Source organism: Gymnodraco acuticeps, unplaced genomic scaffold, assembly GCF_902827175.1.
Source record: "Gymnodraco acuticeps unplaced genomic scaffold, fGymAcu1.1, whole genome shotgun sequence".
In the NCBI taxonomy this organism is placed as follows: Eukaryota; Metazoa; Chordata; class Actinopteri; order Perciformes; family Bathydraconidae; genus Gymnodraco; species Gymnodraco acuticeps.
Genome location: NW_022991904.1, coordinates 86300 through 107500, shown reverse-complemented (window position 1 = coordinate 107500; position 21201 = coordinate 86300). Strand labels below are relative to the sequence as shown.

At 41.5% G+C, this 21201-nt stretch overlaps 3 protein-coding genes and 1 non-coding gene across 4 annotated transcripts in view; 2 read left to right on the top strand and 2 right to left on the bottom strand.

Annotated features, from left to right (window-relative positions):
* zdhhc8b (zinc finger DHHC-type palmitoyltransferase 8b) overlaps positions 1 to 4780 on the top strand; it is a gene marked incomplete at its 5' end in the record, with an annotated part of 21946 nt that extends 17166 nt beyond the window's left edge. The window contains 2 exon segments of the mRNA XM_034200115.1: positions 1 to 521; positions 1388 to 4780. The exon segment at positions 1 to 521 is cut by the window's left edge and continues 192 nt beyond it. Of these exon segments, the coding sequence (XP_034056006.1) occupies positions 1 to 521; positions 1388 to 1502 (636 nt within the window).
* Positions 4781 to 5513: 733 nt separating this feature from the next.
* ranbp1 (RAN binding protein 1) lies at positions 5514 to 16652 on the bottom strand. Its single transcript, XM_034200116.1, has 6 exons — positions 16499 to 16652; positions 13328 to 13461; positions 12932 to 13089; positions 8978 to 9106; positions 8045 to 8113; positions 5514 to 6607 (listed from the first exon to the last, which is right to left on the bottom strand). The coding sequence occupies exons 1-6, from the start codon at positions 16511 to 16513 to the stop codon at positions 6444 to 6446; spliced, it is 669 nt and encodes a 222-aa protein (XP_034056007.1). The 5' UTR covers positions 16514 to 16652; the 3' UTR covers positions 5514 to 6443.
* On the bottom strand, positions 7220 to 7349 carry LOC117535594. Its single transcript, XR_004567439.1, has one exon. It is a non-coding gene; the product is annotated as a small nucleolar RNA SNORA77 (small nucleolar RNA).
* A 1252-nt stretch (positions 16653 to 17904) lies between the features above and the next one.
* LOC117535589 (tripartite motif-containing protein 16-like) lies at positions 17905 to 20639 on the top strand. Its single transcript, XM_034200111.1, has one exon. The coding sequence runs from the start codon at positions 18040 to 18042 to the stop codon at positions 19765 to 19767; it is 1728 nt and encodes a 575-aa protein (XP_034056002.1). The 5' UTR covers positions 17905 to 18039; the 3' UTR covers positions 19768 to 20639.
* Positions 20640 to 21201: the final 562 nt, after the last annotated feature.

The following is a 21201-nucleotide window of genomic DNA, read 5'->3' as shown; positions in this document are numbered from 1 at the left end:
CCCGTGCGCTATGACAACCTCTCCCAGACCATCATGGCCTCCATCCAGGAGCGGAAGGACATGGAGGAGCGGGAGAAGCGGCAGATTATTCACGGGCGCTCTCAGACCCACATCTACGCCCAGGACTCTGGCGTGTTTGACGGGGGTTACAGTTTACCCCCGAGTGTTTGCTACCCGGACGGGCCTCGTGGCTCCGTCTCCAGAGGCCCCACACCCCCCGCCTACGGAGGGTCCCGGGACAACCTGATGGGGGTCGGGCTGGTGAGTTATGGGCAGCGAGCCCCAGTGTTACGCTCCACGCTGGGCCGCGCCCCCAGGACTTCCTCCACCTCCCTCCACACGGATCATAGTAGCAGCAACAGCAGCCAGAGCAGGGCCGGCCCCCCCGAGGGTCTCTACCGCTCCCCGGCCCACCAACCCCACTCCCCCGCCATGCCCCGATCCCCCTCCTACTCCCACCAAAAACTCTCCTACATCAGTGCCCTAGAGAGGACAGACTCCCCTCGTCTGGGGGGCCCAAGGTATGAAACCTAACGTCCCCCCCCTGAGGGACTGCATGCTTTGAATGTGTTCCCATGGAGACCCTGCTCCTCCTGCTGGACACACACAGATTGAGGGGCACTAGAGCACTAGTCCTAACCGAGGCAATGTGTAGCGTTTGAATACGGTGTTTGTCTAACTGTTATGTCCATTTATTCATGTTTAAAACGGTCTGGCGTGTATTCTTACATATATTTTGGGAATTTATATGTTCGCCTTTCTAGTTAAAATATCAATTTTTGTATTATTTCACAAGTTAATAAAGCTGTGTAACTACTCGTTTCTTTTTGTTTTGCATGCTTTGTATTTATTTCATCTAACACCTCCAAGTCTCACTAACAAGAACACTTCCAACTAGGGCTGGGCGATATGGATTATTTAAAACATTACAATATATTTTAACAAATACCCCAATATAGATAGTGTGACGATATTGTATGGCTTTTATAAATATTTACACAATGAGATATTTAACAAACAATCATCAGTAATGTGGATATCATGACTAAGCTGCTACAAAGTTTGCTAAAACGTCACTATATCTGTAAAGCGTCTTTGAGCACCTGTAAAAGCGCTAACAAATTAAATCTATTATTATTATTAAAACAAACACTTTCGACACTATCCAAAATCTAACACAATATCTAGCCTCATACGAATGCTATATTGCCCAGCCCTTTATCTTACCAACTGCCTATGCATCTCCTCTCCTCTGTTTCCATATGAAACTGTCCAGAACGCCTGAACTAACCTGCATGTTGCTACGACCCTTACTGGTTTGGTTTGTGTTGAATCTCGTTATTTTCTTGTGTTAAATCATTGTCCTCGCTCTTCTCTTCCCACTCAGAGAGGCCATGAAAGTAAACGGGCAGATGGACTGTCCCACCCTGAGCCCCAGCCGTCACAGTAATGTCAAAAAGGTGACGGGTGTAGGAGGCACCACGTATGAGATATCAGTGTGAGACGATCCACCTCCAACGACCGCCCCCGCTGCAAAGAGATTTGGTTGTTTGTCAGATACAGTGTGTGTAAGGAGTGTTTTGTTGTTAATTTTGTGGCGCATCATCTTGGTGGTTAAAAGTGGACTGTTAATGTTATTACTGTTGTCTCTGAGCTGTGGTCATGGAGCGAATGTTGACCCGAATGTCTCACAAACTTTGCTGAAGGCTGAACAAAAACCGACGATTCAACACCGACATCCCGACCATGGAGCTCTGTGAGAAAACACTTTGTACTTTTCATGCCTTCTCCAGAGTATTAGTATTTGAGAAGTGATGGAGGAGGGGTCATTTAGATCAGCACCTCATGCATAGAGAGGCAACACAAGTGATGAATATCTCAGAAAGGGGGGATATCGAGAAAGGGAAGTCGTATCATATCATGTCTGGTAGTTGCAATCTAAATCCATTGAGATTTAGCGTATAGAGTGGTGCAGTGATGACATATGTTGTTGGCTAACCCAGAAGTTAGCATCGCAAGGGGTCCCAAACACACATTTATGATACTTTACACGAGTTGTTTAGCAGGGTAATCGCCACATATTAACACCACTTGACGATCATATGGCTGTGCATTACCTGTGCTAAGCTAAAGGTTGACGCAAGATTACGTTTAGTAGTTTATATCGCCACTTGTTGACATCTGCAGGGGGTATTTACTGATGCATTTTATGTTGTGAACGTCTCTTCAGCTTGTGTTGACGACAGACCTTATTTCAGCGATCAATCCAAAAACGCTTTCAAAATGGCTAACTTGGAGACCAGGACGTTTTAAAATTAACTAATTTCCGTGTTTTAGGACTCATTCCTGCGCCACTCTTGATGACACAGCTAAGTTGAATACTTGATTCTGATTGGTCAATTTGGACATTCAACAGTCTGTTCTTTTTCGATAGCAGACTGCTGCTCTGATGAAGGGACTATGCAGTCGTATTCATCTGCGGGAAGAAGCCCGGTCAATTTTACGTCAGTTGTTGCAACAACAAAAACATTAGTGTCCCTCCTTCAGAAAAACCCTGTCGAATACTATTTGAATATTACATTTGATATGTTTTGGTTAGCACACAACTTTGGATCCATGATGGCCAAATTGTTCCACGTAAAGACAAGACAACAAAAACAAGAAAATAATATCTAGTGTGAGTGAAATTGTTGATTTATTTAGTGAGCAACCGTGTAGTAAGCTGGATAATGTGTCTCATATATCATGGCTCGTTGCATTTAATTCCTTACATGGTTCATTTCATCACAAATAAGTTTCTCAGGACTGAACCAGCAGAGATGCTACATGATAGGGTTTGATTATACTAGCCCATTGTATTCCCTTCTTAAAGGTGCAGCACATCGGCCTCTGCTTTAGTGGAGTTCAGTCGGGTGATTTCAACACGACACGAGTGCAGGACGGATAGATTCTGTTCTGAAAGATAACATTACCTCATCACAAGAGTCAGAACGAGTCCAGCCTTGCACAACCAAAAAGACTTTCTGTTTTCTGTCTGAAGAAAAAACAAGAAATGGTGTTTAGTTAGTTGTTTATGTTATAATCATAGGAATGGAAAGCGGTGTACACGCCATCGTCCCGTGTAGTGAAATGAAGATAACTGGTTGCTCATTCATTATTCTGTCTCTATTTTTTTTTTAAATGGGTTTGTTTCATTTTTACATAGCCAACCTTTCAAAAGCTATGTTTGATACATCTTTTTTATACGCTTTACTAAGCCTGGAATGGATGTTTTTATTTTGAGTGGAGTTTTTTTTCTTAATAAATTATAAATTCAGTAAATAAATGAAGTCATTATAAGAGGAAAAGTCAATGTTCTGCCTTGAAGTGTATAAGAAAGGATGATGACATGTTATTACAGGATAAGTGATGTGAGGAAGGGAAATGTGTGCACATGTTGGGCTTTTCATTGAAGATGCCTTGGGATTTCAGTGCCAAAACGTGACTACACACCCCCTTCCTTTCTCAAAGACGGTGAATGGGTGACATCAGGAAGACGGAAAATGTCAAATGAATTTGCAGCAGCTGTCTGGTACAGCTCCAGTATCTCCTGCCACTCGGAGATGCAAAACCTTTCTCTTGTGTTGCTTTAAAGTCTAAAATGTTTTATTAATTTTGACCATTAAACAGACTAGTATTATGTAAGTGGAAGGTTTTAATTTGCATGAACTGAATATGAAAGAATAAGCCAGAATTGACATGGATGTTGGAAGTGGTGGATTTGGTCCGACTGCAATTTGCATGACAAATAAACCATTGTTGCCTTTTGAGAAGATAACGCATTGCTGGTTGAAACTAGTGTACACTATGGGGCAATGAATTACCGTTAGTGTTATGTATCAAGCAGTAAATGGAGAAGTAAGACTGGGTAACATTTAAAGGGACAGTTCAGCACAAAATCTAAAATATTAATTAATATCCTCTTACTTGTTATGCTATTTATCAATTAAGATGGTTTGGATTTACATGCGAGAGAAGGCAGATATTTTCACAGCCATTTCTCACTTGGACAAGCAAGACAATCTAAATTGATAAATAGCACTACAGGTAAAATGAACATATGAATTTGGGGGTGTACTGTCCCTTTAAGAGCGGATGGTTCTGGAGGATGTGCACGGTAATTAGTGAGGAAATGTAATCACTTTTTCAAGAATATTTTTCTCTTCCCGTTTCTGGTGCATTCATCCTTTCCTTTGTCCAGAGATCAGGGTGCAAAGGTCAATAACTGAGGTAGTGAGTGTTCCCCCTACTAAGGTCTCACCCAGCTGCCTTACCATGAACACAGTAATGTTGACCAACAGGATAATAATCTATATCAGTCATGTATTTTTGAATTGTTGTGAGGCTGAAGTTTGAAAGGATGCTTTTTGGGGAGATCTGATGGTTTTTTTGTCGGTGAAACAACAAACTGGATCCTAATGAAATACCTGAAAATAAGAGTCTATCACGAACACATATCGAAACACGATCGATGTCATTCCTCTTTAAGATGACTGCCATTAGTCCAACGTTCTTTTATTTGGGGATGGACATCGCTGCAGGTCAGGGAGCATTCCTGACAGTCAGAAAAAAGTCATGTTTCATTTATCAGCCGCGAGCTGATGTGTTTTCTGAAGCTCAAATAGAAAGATCGTTATGTATTAAAATATAGAATATACTATAAATGTAAATGCGTTCCTATTTTTGTGAAGAGGAAATATTTCCCAATGAGCAGAGTAAATAAAAATGTCCAACTCTTGGAGTGATTGATTCTTGTGAATTAATAATCTGCACAGCATTGTTATTTCTTGTATAGTCTGTTCAAATAATAATTACATTGACTTTATAAGAGAATGCCATTTACTCCTTTAACCCTTATGTTGTGTTCGGGTCTCCCGTTTCAAGTTCAAATGATATAATAACTACGCTCTACGCTCAACAAGGCTTCATGATATCCTCCACCACAGCTTTATAAACATCACAAAACTGGCTTTTAGCCAAGTCTGAAGGTCTCTAAAAAAAGAAAGTGTATAATTTGGTGTTGTGTCACCAGGGGTCAAATTTGGCCCAATCAAGATTCATCTTTGACTTTAGACGCCCCTCCCCCCCCCCCCGTAACAATTTTTCGCAACATGCACCTGGTCTCCCCTCCCCCCATGGGAACTCCACCTTCCACAAACTATGTACACTTAACATTTGAACCTGAACACACACATGCACAATATGTGGTGTAATGTGTTTTTGGGCCATACAATAACAGGATTGTTCGATTATGAATGCATAATAAGTTAGTTATGATGTAGTTAAAACAATATTGGATGAGTCATTTTTTGTGTGTTTTGGACTGAGATAAAACACCATGAACGGTAACAGCTTTCGAACACAACACAAGGGTTAAAACTATATTTCTTAGCATATAGCTTTGTACTTGTATGTATTTCTTAGCACATTATCTATCCCAGGAAGCGAGGGATCTTTATACAAAAAGGCAAAGGTGGTCTTAAGACGGTTTTTATTCGAAGGTAGCGGAAACATTTCAAATCATTTGAGTGCAAATGAAAGGCAACATTTCAACCATGTATTTACAGATGCACTGGCACTTTATAGAGGCGAGGTTATGAACTCCATTAGTGGAAAGAAAAGGAGACGGTGGTGTGCACAGATCAGAAAGGGCACTCGGTTACATATTCTCTACATGCTTACAGTCTGGGAATGTTATGATCTAAATAGAAACTCAATTTTCCTGGTGAAGAACTTAAGTCAGAGCGCCGCCACTCTGACGATGAACCGTTTGGACATTTTAAGATAATTATAACACAAAAAAAGAAAATAAATGTATTCTGCATCTGATGCCCCTCGAATGTCTGGAGTGGATTCCCCTTCGATCAGTACTGATGAAAGAAGGAACCGGAAAGTACTGCTGCAAGGCGTCCACTGAGATGTCTTTCCTCCTCACTTGCTGACTCTCACAGTGGACGCATTGACAGTGGACAGGGTTAAGATGGCTCACTGATGCATTATGGGATTTTACAGGTATAATGCACCTCTATAATGCCTGGTCCCTGACCTACATTCTCTTCTCCCCCACTGCTTCAGAATAACAAAACAAAAAAAGACCCCAATGTAGGAATGTCACGGTCACAAGCCCGCTTCACAGTTCGTAACATTTAACTGTAGATGGCGAGGAAGGACAGCGTGGCAGTCCAAGGTGCAAGGAATGGGCTTTTTATTTTTCTCAAATTCACTATCTGGTACCCCCCCCCCCCCCCCAGTGGCATCGATGACTCGTGATTTTGAGGCAAAACAGATAATAAAAAAAAATACTAACAATATGCAAGTGTCCAAATTCAGTTCATTTAGAGTCTATTGTAGAAAAAAGAGGAAAGACTGATAAGTTGAAGATCAGCAAAGCAAGTTCTTGGTTCTCAATTCTTCTCCTCCTCCTTCACCTCCTTCTTCTTCACCTCCTCCTCCTTCTTCACCACCTCCACCTCCTTTTTGACCTCCGTCTTGTTTTCTTCTGATGCCTTTTCTTTGACGGAGAGTTCCTCCAGCTTCTCTGCCACTTTGTTCGCGCTATCGGTGTCGTCTGCGGACAAAACAGTGAAACATGCTGTCAATTATTTGTGAACGTTTTGAACACAACTCAAAACAATGCTAATATTTAAACTTTGTATCTTACATTACTATCAAGAACATAAGCAGGGTCTATGCAGGAATCCTGAAGTCAGACCTTTTAAGACCCTTTCCATACATTTTAAGACCTCATCGCCATTTTGAGTTTTAACCGGTTACCTTGGCGACACACTTTACCTCACATTGACTATATACAGTATTGATTGTCCTTCCTCCTTATCTTCCAACCATTTGGACGCAGACTTGCATTTCCCCATAACGATGTTGTTTAGCAACCGGCGTAAACGGACCTTCGCGCGCTATCAAGCAGTGAGCGCGCGATGTCCTGTTCAGATGACGTCAAACCCAACGGGATGCCATAAATAAACTACACAGAATCACAATACACACCTACGCCATGATTACATTCAGGCAGACTGTAGAGACCAACCTCTTTGGACCATTTATATACTTATTGAAAACAAGCTACAAAATGTAATACCTTGGAAAATGCCGTTTAATACTTTTTAAGACCCCGCGGACACCTTGATAACATACGATCAGATAACTGGTGATGAATCTGGATAGTAATGTAGCAGAACGTACTGACACCAGCTTATCAGAAAGCAGGTAGAGTACTACGTTCTGCGCGGTTATCTAGCAGTCAGAAAAAAGTTCTAGGCCGGAGTGAACAGCAAAGAACAGAGTGAGTCTGCATCCCTGTCAATCTTAACACAAAAAGTCTATTTACCTTTTTAAATGGTGCCACGTTTATGAGGGACATGCATTTGGGGCACCATTTGTAAATTAACAGGCTTTCCAACGGTATAAGATGTTTTTGCTGCAACAAAGAAATCACCTACCCAACACAAATGTCCTTACTGTTTGTGTCAGGTTTACATAATGTTACACCTACTTTGAATTAGGGCTGCTCAATTAATCGTATTTTAAATCGCGATTACGGCTTGCAACAATTACGAAAACAACGTAATCGAAATAAAACGACTATTATGTTTTTGGTTTTTCAGTAGAATTATACTTAAAGTTCAGGGTAATCAACTGTTAAAAACATACTGTTCATTTTTCTCTCTCCAATTAATGGATGTTTTCAAAGTCAATGAATAATCGCAATTACAATTATTGACCCAAATAATCGAGATTATGATTTTTGCCATAATCGAGCAGCCCTAGTTTGAATTGAATATAAACAAGTCTAAACTCCAACATCAAACCCTCAGTGTGTTTGAGTCATGAAAATAATGTCATGCTACCACCTTACACATCTTAGTAAACTATTTACACATTTGAAATGACTCAATTGTAAAAGCGATGGTCACACACACACACTTCCACATTTGTTGAGAAACATTACATCTAAGCATATTCTGGATAAGACATTTGTTTTATGTACCTGTGTCGGCTAGACTTTTTCTGACCTCCGCCTGGCACTCCTCAAACTTCACCTTGAACTTCTGAGCATCTGCAAACACAACGGAGAGAGTGAGAGTGTGTTCACATCAAAGGGCTGCTGTATGACGAGAGTGAGTGTGTGTTCACATCAAAGGGCTGCTGTATGACGGAGAGTGAGAGTGTTCACATCAAAGGGCTGCTGTATGACGAGAGTGAGTGTGTGTTCACATCAAAGGGCTGCTGTATGACGGAGAGTGAGAGTGTTCACATCAAAGGGCTGCTGTATGACGGAGAGTGAGTGTGTTCACATCAAAGGGCTGCTGTATGACGGAGTGTGAGAGTGTGTTCACATCAAAGGGCTGCTGTATGACGAGAGAGTGAGTGTGTGTTCACATCAAAGGGATGCTGTATGACGGAGAGAGTGAGAGTGTGTTCACATCAAAGGGCTGCTGTATGACGGAGAGTGAGTGTGTTCACATCAAAGGGCTGCTGTATGACGGAGAGTGAGAGTGTGTTCACATCAAAGGGCTGCTGTATGACGGAGAGAGTGAGAGTGTGTTCACATCAAAGGGATGCTGTATGATGGAGAGAGTGAGATTGTGTTCACATCAAAGGGCTGCTGTATGACAGAGAGAGTGAGAGTGTGTTCACATCAAAGGGCTTCTGTATGACAGAGAGTGAGAGTGTGTTCACATCAAAGGGCTTCTGTATGACAGAGAGAGTGAGAGTGTGTTCACATCAAAGGGCTGCTGTATGACGGAGAGTGAGAGTGTGTTCACATCAAAGGGCTGCTGTATGACGGAGAGAGTGTGTTCACATCAAAGGGCTGCTGTATGAGAGTGAGAGTGTGTTCAAAGGGCTGCTGTATGACGGAGTTCGACGCAGAGAATGGACAGTTTTTTCACTTCACTGGATTCAATGTATAAATACTTACTCTCTGCATTTAAAAAGCGTATTGCCAGGTATTCAGGTTTGGGGCTTTCGTCAGCATAATCTGCTAGTGTGTTCCAGACCCACGCCCGGTCACTGCCAGCGTTGGGCCTCAGGTCCATGGCCGGCGTAACTGCAGGTCACAAGAGGGAGAATAAGGTTAACTGGAGTGACTTTTTAACCTAATCTATACTTAAGCCACTGAGGGATGGGAGAACTTTGTTGCAGACGATAAAACAACGTCCATGTGATTCGTATATCCTTGAGTATCCTTTATTTTGTGTGCCATATATTCACCATATTGATTGTATCCACATTGCTTCTTCTGTTACCATTCAGAGAAACACACACACACACACATACACACTATGGCTCCAACATTAACGCTTTCAATCCCTATTAGCAAACATTGAAAGGGCACTATATGCCGAAACCCGCAAAATAAAGCAAAAGTCGAGACAACTTGAAAGGATATGGCGTTCTACTAAACTTGAAGAATCTCGTTTAATTTGGCATATTACTCTCAATGAATATAAGAAAGCACTGCGTAAAGCGAGAGCAGCCTACTACTCTTCATTAATAGATGAGAATAAGAATAATGCAAGATTTCTTTTCAGCACTGTAGCCAGGCTGACAGAGAGCCACAGCTCGATTGAGCCTTCTATTCCCATAGCACTCAGTAGTAATGATTTTATGTGCTTTTTTAACGATAAAATTGTTACTCTTAGAAACAATATTAATGACCTCTTGCCTTTGACCAGTATAGTGTTATCAACAGCTCCCGGAAACGTAAGTTCTAATATTACACTAGATAGTAAACTAGAATGCTTTTCAGCCATAAACCTTGAACAATTAAATTCAATGATTCTCTCTTCTAAACCATCAACGTGCATGTTAGACCCAATTCCAACTAAGCTGTTGAAGGAAGTTTTTCCATTAATTAGCACTTATTTATTAAATATTATGAATATGTCTTTATTATCAGGCTATGTTCCACAATCATTCAAAGTAGCAGTGATAAAACCGCTTCTTAAAAAGCACAACCTCGATCCAGAGGTTTTAGCCAACTATAGACCTATTTCTAATCTTCCGTTCCTCTCAAAAATTCTTGAGAAAGCGGTCGCAAAACAGTTGTGTGATTACTTAAAAAACAATGATTTATTTGAAGCTTTTCAGTCTGGCTTTAGAACACATCATAGCACAGAGACAGCTCTGGTTAAAGTCACAAATGACATTCTAATAGCCTCTGACAAGGGACGTGTCTCTATTCTTGTTTTGCTCGATCTCAGTGCTGCATTTGATACTATCGACCATGATATCCTATTGCAAAGACTAGAGCACTTAGTTGGCATACAGGGAACTGCTTTAGACTGGTTTAGGTCCTATCTATCTGAACGCTCTCAGTTTGTACGTGTCAATGATGAATCTTCCACGCAAACCAAAGTTAGCCATGGAGTGCCACAGGGCTCAGTGCTCGGACCTATTTTGTTCACATTATATATGCTTCCGTTAGGCAATATTATAAGGAATCATTCTGTAAACTTTCATTGTTATGCGGATGATACTCAACTATATTTATCAATCAAGCCTGATGAAATTAATCATCTAAATAAAATTCAAGACTGCCTTAAGGACTTAAAAACGTGGATGACCTTAAACTTTTTGATGTTAAACACGACCAAAACTGAAGTTATTGTACTTGGCCCGAAGAATCTACGAAACAAATTATCTAAGGATATACTAACTATGGATGGCATTAATTTGGCCTCCAGTGAGACTGTAAGGAATCTTGGTGTTATATTTGATCAGGATTTATCCTTTAACGCCCACATAAAATCAATTTCAAGGACCGCCTACTTCCATCTACGTAACATTGCAAAAATCAGGCATATCTTGCCTCAAAACGATGCAGAGAAACTAGTCCATGCATTTGTTACTTCAAGGCTGGATTATTGTAACTCTTTATTATCAGGGTGTACCAAGAAGTCAGTCAAGTCGCTTCAGCTGATTCAAAATGCGGCTCGTGTACTAACCAGAGTTAGGAAAAGGGACCACATTACTCCTGTTCTGGCTGCCTTACACTGGCTCCCTATAGAACACAGGATAGAATTTAAAATTCTTCTTCTCGCCTACAAAGCCCTTAATGGGCAGGCGCCATCTTACCTTAAAGAACTCATTATACCCTACTGTCCTACTAGGGCATTGCGTTCCAAGAATGCAGGGTTGTTGGTTGTTCCTAGAGTCTCTAAAAGTACAATGGGAGCCAGAGCCTTTTCTTATCAAGCTCCACATTTGTGGAATCAGCTTCCAGTTTGTGTTCGGGGCGGCAGACACCCTATCCGTTTTTAAGAGTGCGCTTAAGACCTTCCTTTTTGATAAAGCTTATAGTTAGGGCTGATTAGATCCAGCCCCTAGTTTTGCTGATATAGGCTTAGTTTGTCGGGGGGACATCTTACTTCTTCCTTCTCTCTGTCTATACCTGTGTACTCTCATGTTCCGATTAACCCAGCTTCCCCAAATGTCTTTCTTTTTGGTGTCTATATACGCCGGGATCCGGAGTCATGGATGATCCTGCGCTCCTCTGTCCTGGATCGCGAGCCCTGGATCTTGAGTCGTGGCTGTGGTCCTGGATCATAGGTCCTGGATGGATATCCTCGTGGATTCATCTTCCTATTATACACACATGCATTTCCAAATATTTGGACTACCTATGTTGCAAATGTATTATCTTTTCAATTTACACACGGCATCTATTGCACGTCTGTCCGTCCTGGGAGAGGGATCCCTCCTCTGTTGCTCTCCCTGAGGTTTCTCCCATTTTTCCCTTTAAACTGTGGGTTTTCTCCGGAAGTTTTTCCTTGTACGATGTGAGGGTCTAAGGACAGAGGGTGTCGTATTGTCATACTGATATTTTGTACAAACTGTAAAGTCCACTGAGACAAATGTAACATTTGTGATATTGGGCTATATAAATAAACATTGATTGATTGATTGACTATATGTGAAATTCATGTAAATTAAATAATGTGCTGAAATTGCAAATCCATACAGACTTCTTAGTAGTGCGAGTTCCTACATATGTGCTTAGAAGGCTTTAGTGTGAAAGGAACTCAAATAGAAATATGCACACGTTTTGTGTATACACTATATTTTGCTATATACACTATATAGCAGCGGTTCCCAACCTGTGGGCCGCCAAATCATTTGCAAAAACATTCTGATTTGTATGGAAACATTTCTTTATTAAAGGTGGGGTAGGTCATTTTGGAGAATCCAGCTCAAGTGCGCTAGAATTTGAAAATACACAGCCGGGAAAAATCTGCTACTTCCTCACAGAGCCCCTCCTCCAACACACACGAACGCGCACATGACCAATGAGGGCACGAGATAAGTTTGTGCACAGATGGAAGGCTGACAGGCAGGTAGGCCATCCAGTTACTTTAGCCGGGCCGGCTCAGATGATTGGTCGTGCTTTTTACAGCACTACGGCTTCCACAGATGACATTTTTTGTCAAAGCACTTCAGATATTCATTGCTATCGGGATGTTAAGAGCATTCCATGGAATATAACAAAAAGTGTATCTCGAGCCGGTTTTTTGTATTTTTTATTTGAACCTCTTTTCCTTTCTTGATCCTCCTTAGCAACGGTCATTACAGTCCTTCACAGCGGTCTGTTCTACTGGATTTACAACGTGCCACATGTTCCGAATTGACCAATCAGAACTTTATTTAGCCTCCGTATTGTTTATGGTTGAATGTGGGCCACGAAAAATAATGTAGATTCTTAAGTGGGCCCTTAGTTGAAAAAGGTTGGGAACCGCTGCTGTATAGCGAACATACTTTAGTTTGACATGTATTTATTGTCAGTTGATACAAGTTATTCCCGCCTCTCTTTGTAATTTCTTTGGTGTTGCGATATAAAATTGCAATATAACTTATATTGATCAAATTGACTCACTGTTATGGTTGGCACAGATCTTCAAGGTTCGATCTCTCCTCATCAGGAGGCGGATCGTTCCCTTCTCTCTGTGTTTCAGCAGCTTCACGTCGCCGGTTCCCCTCTCCTTCCACTCTGCGGGCTCGTTCTCAGAGGCAAAACGATATAGTTTAGCCCGCCTGGGAACACGAAGGTAAACTGGCTTACTAGTTGTTCAGCAAATATCACATCGTTTAAATTAAAACAAATAAGATTCAAAGGTTTTATGCACAAAGCTACAGTGTGGAAATGGCATTGAACATTTTATGACCTGAGCTCTTCCAACAGCAACATATATAATAAAATACAAAATAAAAAGTAGTGCAAAAAGTATATATAAATAACTTGTGGGGTCTTTGAATAAGACTACAGACTTACATTTTAAAGAGTTCCTCCTCATCCTCTTCTAATGTTTTCACATCCTGCTCAGGAAGGGACACAATGGGCTCGAACTGGGGATCATGATTAGAGTCCTCTGCGGTATCTGCAGTGGTTTCGGGCTCTTCCTTGTCCTACAAGGAAAAGCAATGGATGAGTTAGTAAAGAAAGTCTGATTACCTGTGTCAGAGATTCAGAGTTAAGTGCGAGTAATCAGGCGCGTGGTGGAATAGGCCAGTGTGACTCTTTAAAACGTGCTAGAACCAAATGACTTCTGACAATTGTCCAACAGGCCACGGATGCTTCAATGAAGGGATTTAGGAGCTCATTGGTTAAGTATAGCTATTGTATGGGAACTGGCAGAGCCTTTAGTAAATCGCTATTGCTGAGCCAAGCATCTTTAATTCTATTTGGGGGTTGCATATTCTCACGCTGATGTGCATACGATTAAAAGCGTGCTACTAATATGGCAGGAACACATTCTGCATACAGAAGAATGTGATGCCAGGGGTAGACATGAAGGGTAAAAAGTAGGGGTGCAACAACTAATCGACTTAATCGATTACCAAATTAGTTGACAACTAATTCAGTCGTCGATTCCTTGGTGACGTCATCACGTGTGTTTTACGCGCCGTTAAGCTCCAACGTTATCGGTCTTTTATCGGTACTGTATGTATTATTGCTACAAAAACATTATATCGCAGTCTTAGTGTCGCCAACTCGTTTCTAATATGCAAAAAGACAAACAAATGAGTCCGATCATTTTCGACCAGACGAGATCTCTCTCCCCGTCTGTGTGCGAGGGGGCGGGGCCGTTTACACACACGCAGCTGCTACATGCAGCGGAGCACACTGCGGAGATGGCGGAGAGAACGCGCTCCGAGGTGTGGTTAAACTTTACCCGTCTCGATGTGGACAATCCTCGTTGCCAAAGTGCAATAACAGTTTATCATATAAGGGCGCACAAGCAATTTGTCTAAACATTTAGCAAAAGTGCACCGCATCCAGACGGAGGAATGCACCGGGTTCGACCGTCTTTCTAGCAGCTCTGCAGCCCCATCCACGAGTAACGTTTCCACGTCAGGTGTTATGTATGCTAGCAGCAACACACGGAGTTAACTACATGATTCAAACATGGGTTAATGATTATAGGAAACTGAGTTATTTATTTTGTTAATGTTTCAGCTATTCTGTTTACAGTCTGTCATCAGATTATTTAATACGATTTGTTAAAACATTGTTGTTTCTTTTGATGTGAAATATTATTTATTTAATTGAAATAAAAAGCAATGTTAATTTTGTTCACAATGTGTTTAGTAAATTGAATAATATATGTATTTTTGAATCAAGTATTCATCTTTATTGTCTTCATTGTTAGTTTCCACATGCCTAAAACAACCTCAAGCTAAATGTAAAAGTTGAGCTAAATAAGAGCGTTTGAGAAATTGTGCAAGGCATACAGTAATAGTCCGAATAATCGATTAATCGTTTCATTAATCGATTATCAAATTAGTCGTTTGTTGCAGCCCTAGTAAAAAGCCACTGGCCCCACCATTGTAACCACTGGCATTGGTCCAAAACAAATCGGCTAATAATGAAGAAAATTAACACATTTGTTGCAATAGTAATTTATGCACTAACTACATTACTACTTGTACTACAACATTTGAACAATCAGTTCTTCCTCATTTTCCTCAATTGTTCATATTTGGTTTATTAAAATAATGATATTGTGGTCATTGTTAAAAAAATGCTGCTATTATGAGTATTATTATTTGTATGCATTCAGAAGTGTGCAAGTTTTTTGACCGTGTGAAAAGCAGAGGTGTGAGAAATGCTCAGATCTTGTACCTGAGTAAAAGTACCAAAGTGTAAGAATACTCTGTTACAAGTAAAACTCCTGTATTCAAAATGTTACTCAAGCAAAAGTATTGGTATTTAAATACACTTGAAGTAAGAAAAGCTAAAATGCTAATTCAGATCGTGATTCGATTATAAATATTGATGTGTTTATCAAGCTGTTAAAAAAGGTCAAACACATTTGAATGACTTTGTATACTGCAGGGTAGCTTGTGAATTTACTCCAGGTGTAACTGAAGTCTGATGTAAGTGTTGATAATATTTCACATCATTAATCCAAATCTGCAAAGTAACCAAATAAATGTAGTGGAGTAAAAGTACACCATTTGCCTCTGAATTGTAGTGGAGTAGAAGTACAAAGAAGCAAGTACATTTAAAATACTCAAGTACCTCAAAATTGTACTCAAGTACAATACCCGAGTACATCTACTCAAGTTACTTTACACCATGTAACGGATATGAAACTGAGCAAACGCGGGAGACTTTCCTTTCTTCAGGTTGGAAACCCTTTATGCTCACAGGCTTCACTAGTTAGCTCCATCCCACTGCTAGCCACGGGAGATGAGCTACACAACGGCTACTGATGCCAAATATATTGCAATAACGGAATAATTAATTGAATAAAACGGCAACTGGCTTGATGGGCAAAATGTATATGCTTAAGGTGTGGCTTTATGCCAGTTACATTAATCTGTGTACTGGGAACAAATAGTTATTTCAACTTTGTTTTTTCAAGACAACTCATTGTGAAGTTGCAGAGCTAACAAGGAGGCCTTTCACTAGCATGCTAGCCGTTCGCTAACATTAAACGTTTGTCTTTTCACACCTCGGTGTCTTTTTTAACACCGTTAAAGTTGAAGTTGATTTAGCTGACATGTGTTTAGGCTAACTGTCACTACAAATTAGTGGAGCATTGTGACTGCTGAATGCCCGATAATACGCAGTCGCTAGCCCCATGCTAGGATGCTAACAGTAGAATAGAATTGTTAGCAACTGTTGTGCTTATAGCTAATGATTAGAGGGGCTAATGTTAGCATGCAGACAGTCTGCACACTTGAGTAGTTCTTTAGCTTCAAATGAAAGCGTTAGAGTATAAAATCTAGCTTTGCACATTTCCAGTTGTCTGTCAGAATTTGCTCAAGCTTTCACTAGCCTTGAATTAGCATCAGGGGATATATCAGTCGGCATTTCTACCCCCGTTTCCTTTAGAAACTTTGTCCGATTTAAACATATACAAGAACATGTTTGGAACAAAATGTTGACTTCGAGGTGGACATGGTGAACTGGATGACCTAAAATAGTTGTCCTCACCTTTGGGTCTGCCATATTAAAAGAGGATGTTTAAAGATGCTGCGAGTAGTTTGATCGAAGAATTGGACGCCTTCTCCCCTCAGCTCCTTACTTCCGGCTTCAGCTTTCGCGCGCCGAATTTCCTACGTGTGGCCGCGCCCACATTATGACAGCGCGCGCACCGCCTCTCGTGTCTCTGGGACCATCACAGTGGATTGTTTCTCACTGGTGGAAAACAACTAAAACAACAATATATTTATTTAGTTTAAAGTAACAATACAACATTTTAAAATAAAACTCTGTAACGAGTACATTTCCTTAATTCAAAATCTTACTTAAAAACAAACGTTTTTGCATCAAAATATACTTCAAGAACCAAAAGTAGTACTTGTTATGAACGTACTTGTTATTATTTGGCCTATTTGATAATAATATAGCCTATTGTATTTTGATTATTTATGTATTAAGATTGTATATCACTGCTGTTATGGATGGAGCATTTCAATAAGCCTCCTTTGTGTGCTTATGATGGAAATGGGTGTCAAAACTAATCACCAAACATTTAGACAAAAGTTTCGCTCGACTCCACCCAATGCAGTTTGGTTTCTGTGCTCACCACTCCACTGAGACGGCTAACTGTGTCTTTGTGGAAAAGGTTAAATGTATGTTGGACACGAGCCCATATGTGCTGTCTTCCTTGATCTCAGAAAGGCTTTTGACACAGTTGACCACCAAGTGCTCCTTACAAAGCTGACTCATTTCAATTTTTCGGCAGTTTTGATACATTGGTTTAAGTCATATTGGACTAAAACTTGACTTTTAAGAAACTTATTAAGAAAGTATCCAATACTATTAAATTCAACTTGCAAAATGTTAAACAAATTCGACCTTTCTTAACTGTCAATGCTGCAAAGTCATACCTCCACTGTATGATTCTATCCCACATTGAATACTGTTTTACAAACTGGTCGTTTGCTTGTGCCACAAACCTTAAACCCATAGAATAGCTGTACAAGAGAGTGATCAAGGTGTTTGACAGAAAGCCATATTCATACCACCAATGTACCATCCTTGAGAAACACAATTTCTTGAGTTTTGACAATTTTAAGTCTTTAAAAAGTATGTGTTTTATTTATAAATGTTTACATGGACTTTTTGATATCTTTTACAGTTCTTGAATTATCAACGTTTAAGTTTTGGTACATGTTCAGTCCGTGTTAGATTTGATAATGGGTGTCTCTTCAGAGCTAGAGGGCGTGACATCATCACTTAGAGTAGAGGGTCTTTCAAATCTTCTGAAAATATATTTTAAAACTGCTCTCACACCCAAAATATACACTCTATTCAATCAATTAAAAAAAATATCAGGAGCATTATTAGTCTGGCCAGCTCAATTGACTTCATCATATCAAACTCCCTCTTCTTCCTGCTCTCAGACGCAGCCAGCTCCACTCTGTACTTCCTGGTTCCTCCCCTTCAGATCCACACTGAGGAGGAGGGGAGGAACCAACATGTGGGTAAAGCACAAGAGCTGATAGGCCACATTCACCACCCACACACACATGTTGTCACATAGTTTCAGCTCTCAGGAAGTGAAACTCACACACTCGCTGCTGCTGAGAGGTGAAATGGCGCAGAAAGGAGTTCAGCTGGACCGGGAAACCTTCTCTTGTTCCATCTGTCTGGATCTACTGAAGGATCCGGTGACTATTCCCTGTGGACATAGCTACTGCATGAAGTGTATTACACAGCACTGGGATGGAGAGCTAATCCACAGCTGCCCTCAGTGCAGGCAGAGCTTCACACCGAGGCCTGTCCTGCTGAAAAGCACCATGTTAGCAGCTTTAGTGGAGGAGCTGAAGAAGACTGGACCCCCACCTGCTCCTGCTGATCTCTGCTATGCTGGAGCTGGAGATGTGGCCTGTGATGTCTGCACTGGGAGGAAGCTGAGAGCCTGTAAGTCCTGCCTCGTGTGTCTGGCCTCTTACTGTGACCAACACCTCCAGCCTCATTATGAATCACCTGTCTTTAGAAAACACAAGCTGGTGGAGCCCTCCAAGAAGCTCCAGGAGAACATCTGCTCTCGTCACGACGAGGTGAAGAAGCTGTTCTGCCGCACTGATCAGCAGAGTATCTGTTATCTCTGCTCTGTGGACGAACACAAAGGCCACGACACGGTGTCTGCTGCAGCAGAGAGGACTGAGAGGCAGAGAGAGCTGGAGGGGAGTCGACTAAACATCCAGCAGAGAATCCAGGACGGAGAGAAGGAGGTGAAGCTGCTTCAGCAGGAGGTGGAGGCCGTCAATGGCTCTGCTGATAAAGCAGTGGAGGACAGTGAGAAGACGTTCACTGAGCTGATCCGTCTCATGGAGAAGAGAAGCTCTGATGTGAAGCAGCAGCTCAGATCCCAGCAGAAGAGAGAAGTGAGTCGAGTCAGAGAGCTCCAGGAGAAGCTGGAGCAGGAGATGGCTGAGCTGAAGAGGAGAGACGCTGAGCTGAAGCTGCTGTCTCACACAGAGGATCACAACCAGTTCCTGCTCAGCTACCCCTCACTGCCAGCCCTCAGTGAAGCTACACACTCCTCCAGCATCAACATCCGTCCTCTGAGCTACTTTGAGGACGTGACGGCGGCCCTGTCAGCAGTCAGAGACAAACTACAGGACGTCCTGAGAGAGGAATGGACAAACGTCTCACCGACTGAAGTGGAGGTTTTACTGTCAGCAGCAGAGCCCACCACCAGAGCTGGGTTCTTAACATATTCACAGGAGATCACTCTGGATCCAAACACAGCAGACACACAGCTGGTATTATCTGAGGGGAGCAGAAAAGCAACATTCATGGAACAAGAACAGCCTTATTCTCGTCACCCAGACAGATTCACTTATTATCCTCAGGTCCTGAGTAGAGAGAGTCTGACTGGACGTTGTTACTGGGAGGTGGAGTGGAGAGGGAGAGGAGTTGGAGTAGCAGTCTCATACAAGAATATCAGCAGAGCAGGGGAGCTGGAAAGTGTATTTGGAATCAATGACAAATCTTGGTCCTTAGAGTGTAACCAAAACAGATATTCATTTATTTACAACAGTATCATCACTCCCGTCTCAGGTCCTCCGTCCTCCAGAGTAGGAGTGTACCTGGATCACAGAGCAGGTGTTCTGTCCTTCTACAGCGTCTCTGAAACCATGACTCTCCTCCACAGAGTCCAGACCACGTTCACTCAGCCGCTACATGCTGGAGTTCGGCTTTATGGTTATGATTATGGAGCCACAGCTGAGTTTTGTAAACTCAAATAGCCTGAAGTCCTTGGAGGAACTCTTCTACTTCTTAAACTCACCGTGTGTCCATCAGAGCTGATTGTCCATGTCTTCACTGCATAGATCAGCTGTCAATCAAACATGATGGGATGGGCTTCAACGTCTTCTCACGAGTTGTTCTGTAGATGTTGGACTTTCTTCCGGCTCCTTCCTGTGTCTGTGTCGCCATGGAGGCTGTCACTGCTCAGGAGGATCCTTGTTCACCTGAACTGATGTGTAAACTTTGCTCTAAATATGTGTTGGATATTTCTTTTGATTCTTGTTGTTGTTTCTCTTGTAGTGCACGAGTCTTCAGAGAGAAAGTAGCACAGCTTCTTTTATTCTACACATTTTATTCTGGCTCTAAAACAACAGAGACATTTATAATCACATGTATTATTCTGACAGATTAAATGTTATTGTTGCCCAAATTAACAAACACATGAGTTCCCAGATGGTTATCACACTTATTTCATCATCACATGTTTATTTTAAATGATATTACTTGCTGTCATGATCATAATCAAAAAGTACATCATTCATTATTCTGCTGTAAATAGCTGAGAGTCTTTGCTCGGGAAATACATGGTATAATATTACAGTTATTGTTTTACAGACTAGTTGTTGTTGTTGTTGTTGTTGTTGTCCAAATAGAAAGTGGGTACTCTGATGTTTTATAGAACATAACTCATCATGATAATAATCAATAAGTAAATCATGTCTGGTTCTGTTTGAAACAGCTGAGATGAAACACATCATGGTGGATAAAGAGAAACTGATCATGAAATCATTGAACACACTTTACTGATGGGATGTGTGATCAAAGGAAATGTTTGGATCATTAATAAAGGTTTGTCTTTCAAAAACAAAAACAGGATGTTCTTCTTGTGTTATGTCCAAGGTGCTACGAAGCTGATGGAGAACATGTGGAAGTGATCTGAGACTAAATGAAGCTCAGCGCGAGTTCAACCAGGAAGACCGTCTTTACTCATTAATTTACTATTTCCATGTTTCTCCTCTCTCTCCTCTCTATAAGTGATCGGGGGCGTCACTCCCCAGCTTAACCAATCACTTCGCTCTATTCTCACAAGCCTATCATAGCGCTCCGCTAACCCTTTTAAATCTACTCTCCCCTCTCAGACAGCTGTCATTTCAGGTGACTCGACGCAACCCTCCTCCCCCCTGTCACCTCCTGTCCCTCTGAATCCAGGGTCAAGCTAAGCCCCTCCCCTTCAGACCGACCCCAACCCTCCATTCACCACCACCAGTGTCTAGACCCCGGGGGGTTTCATCGGATCGGTTCTCCCCTCCTGAATGATACTCCCGCACAATCGCCAAAACTCCATTACATTCATTTTAGTATTCCTGGCACTAAATATGTATTCTTACATCAAAACCGTCTCTCCGACACACACACACACACACACATACACA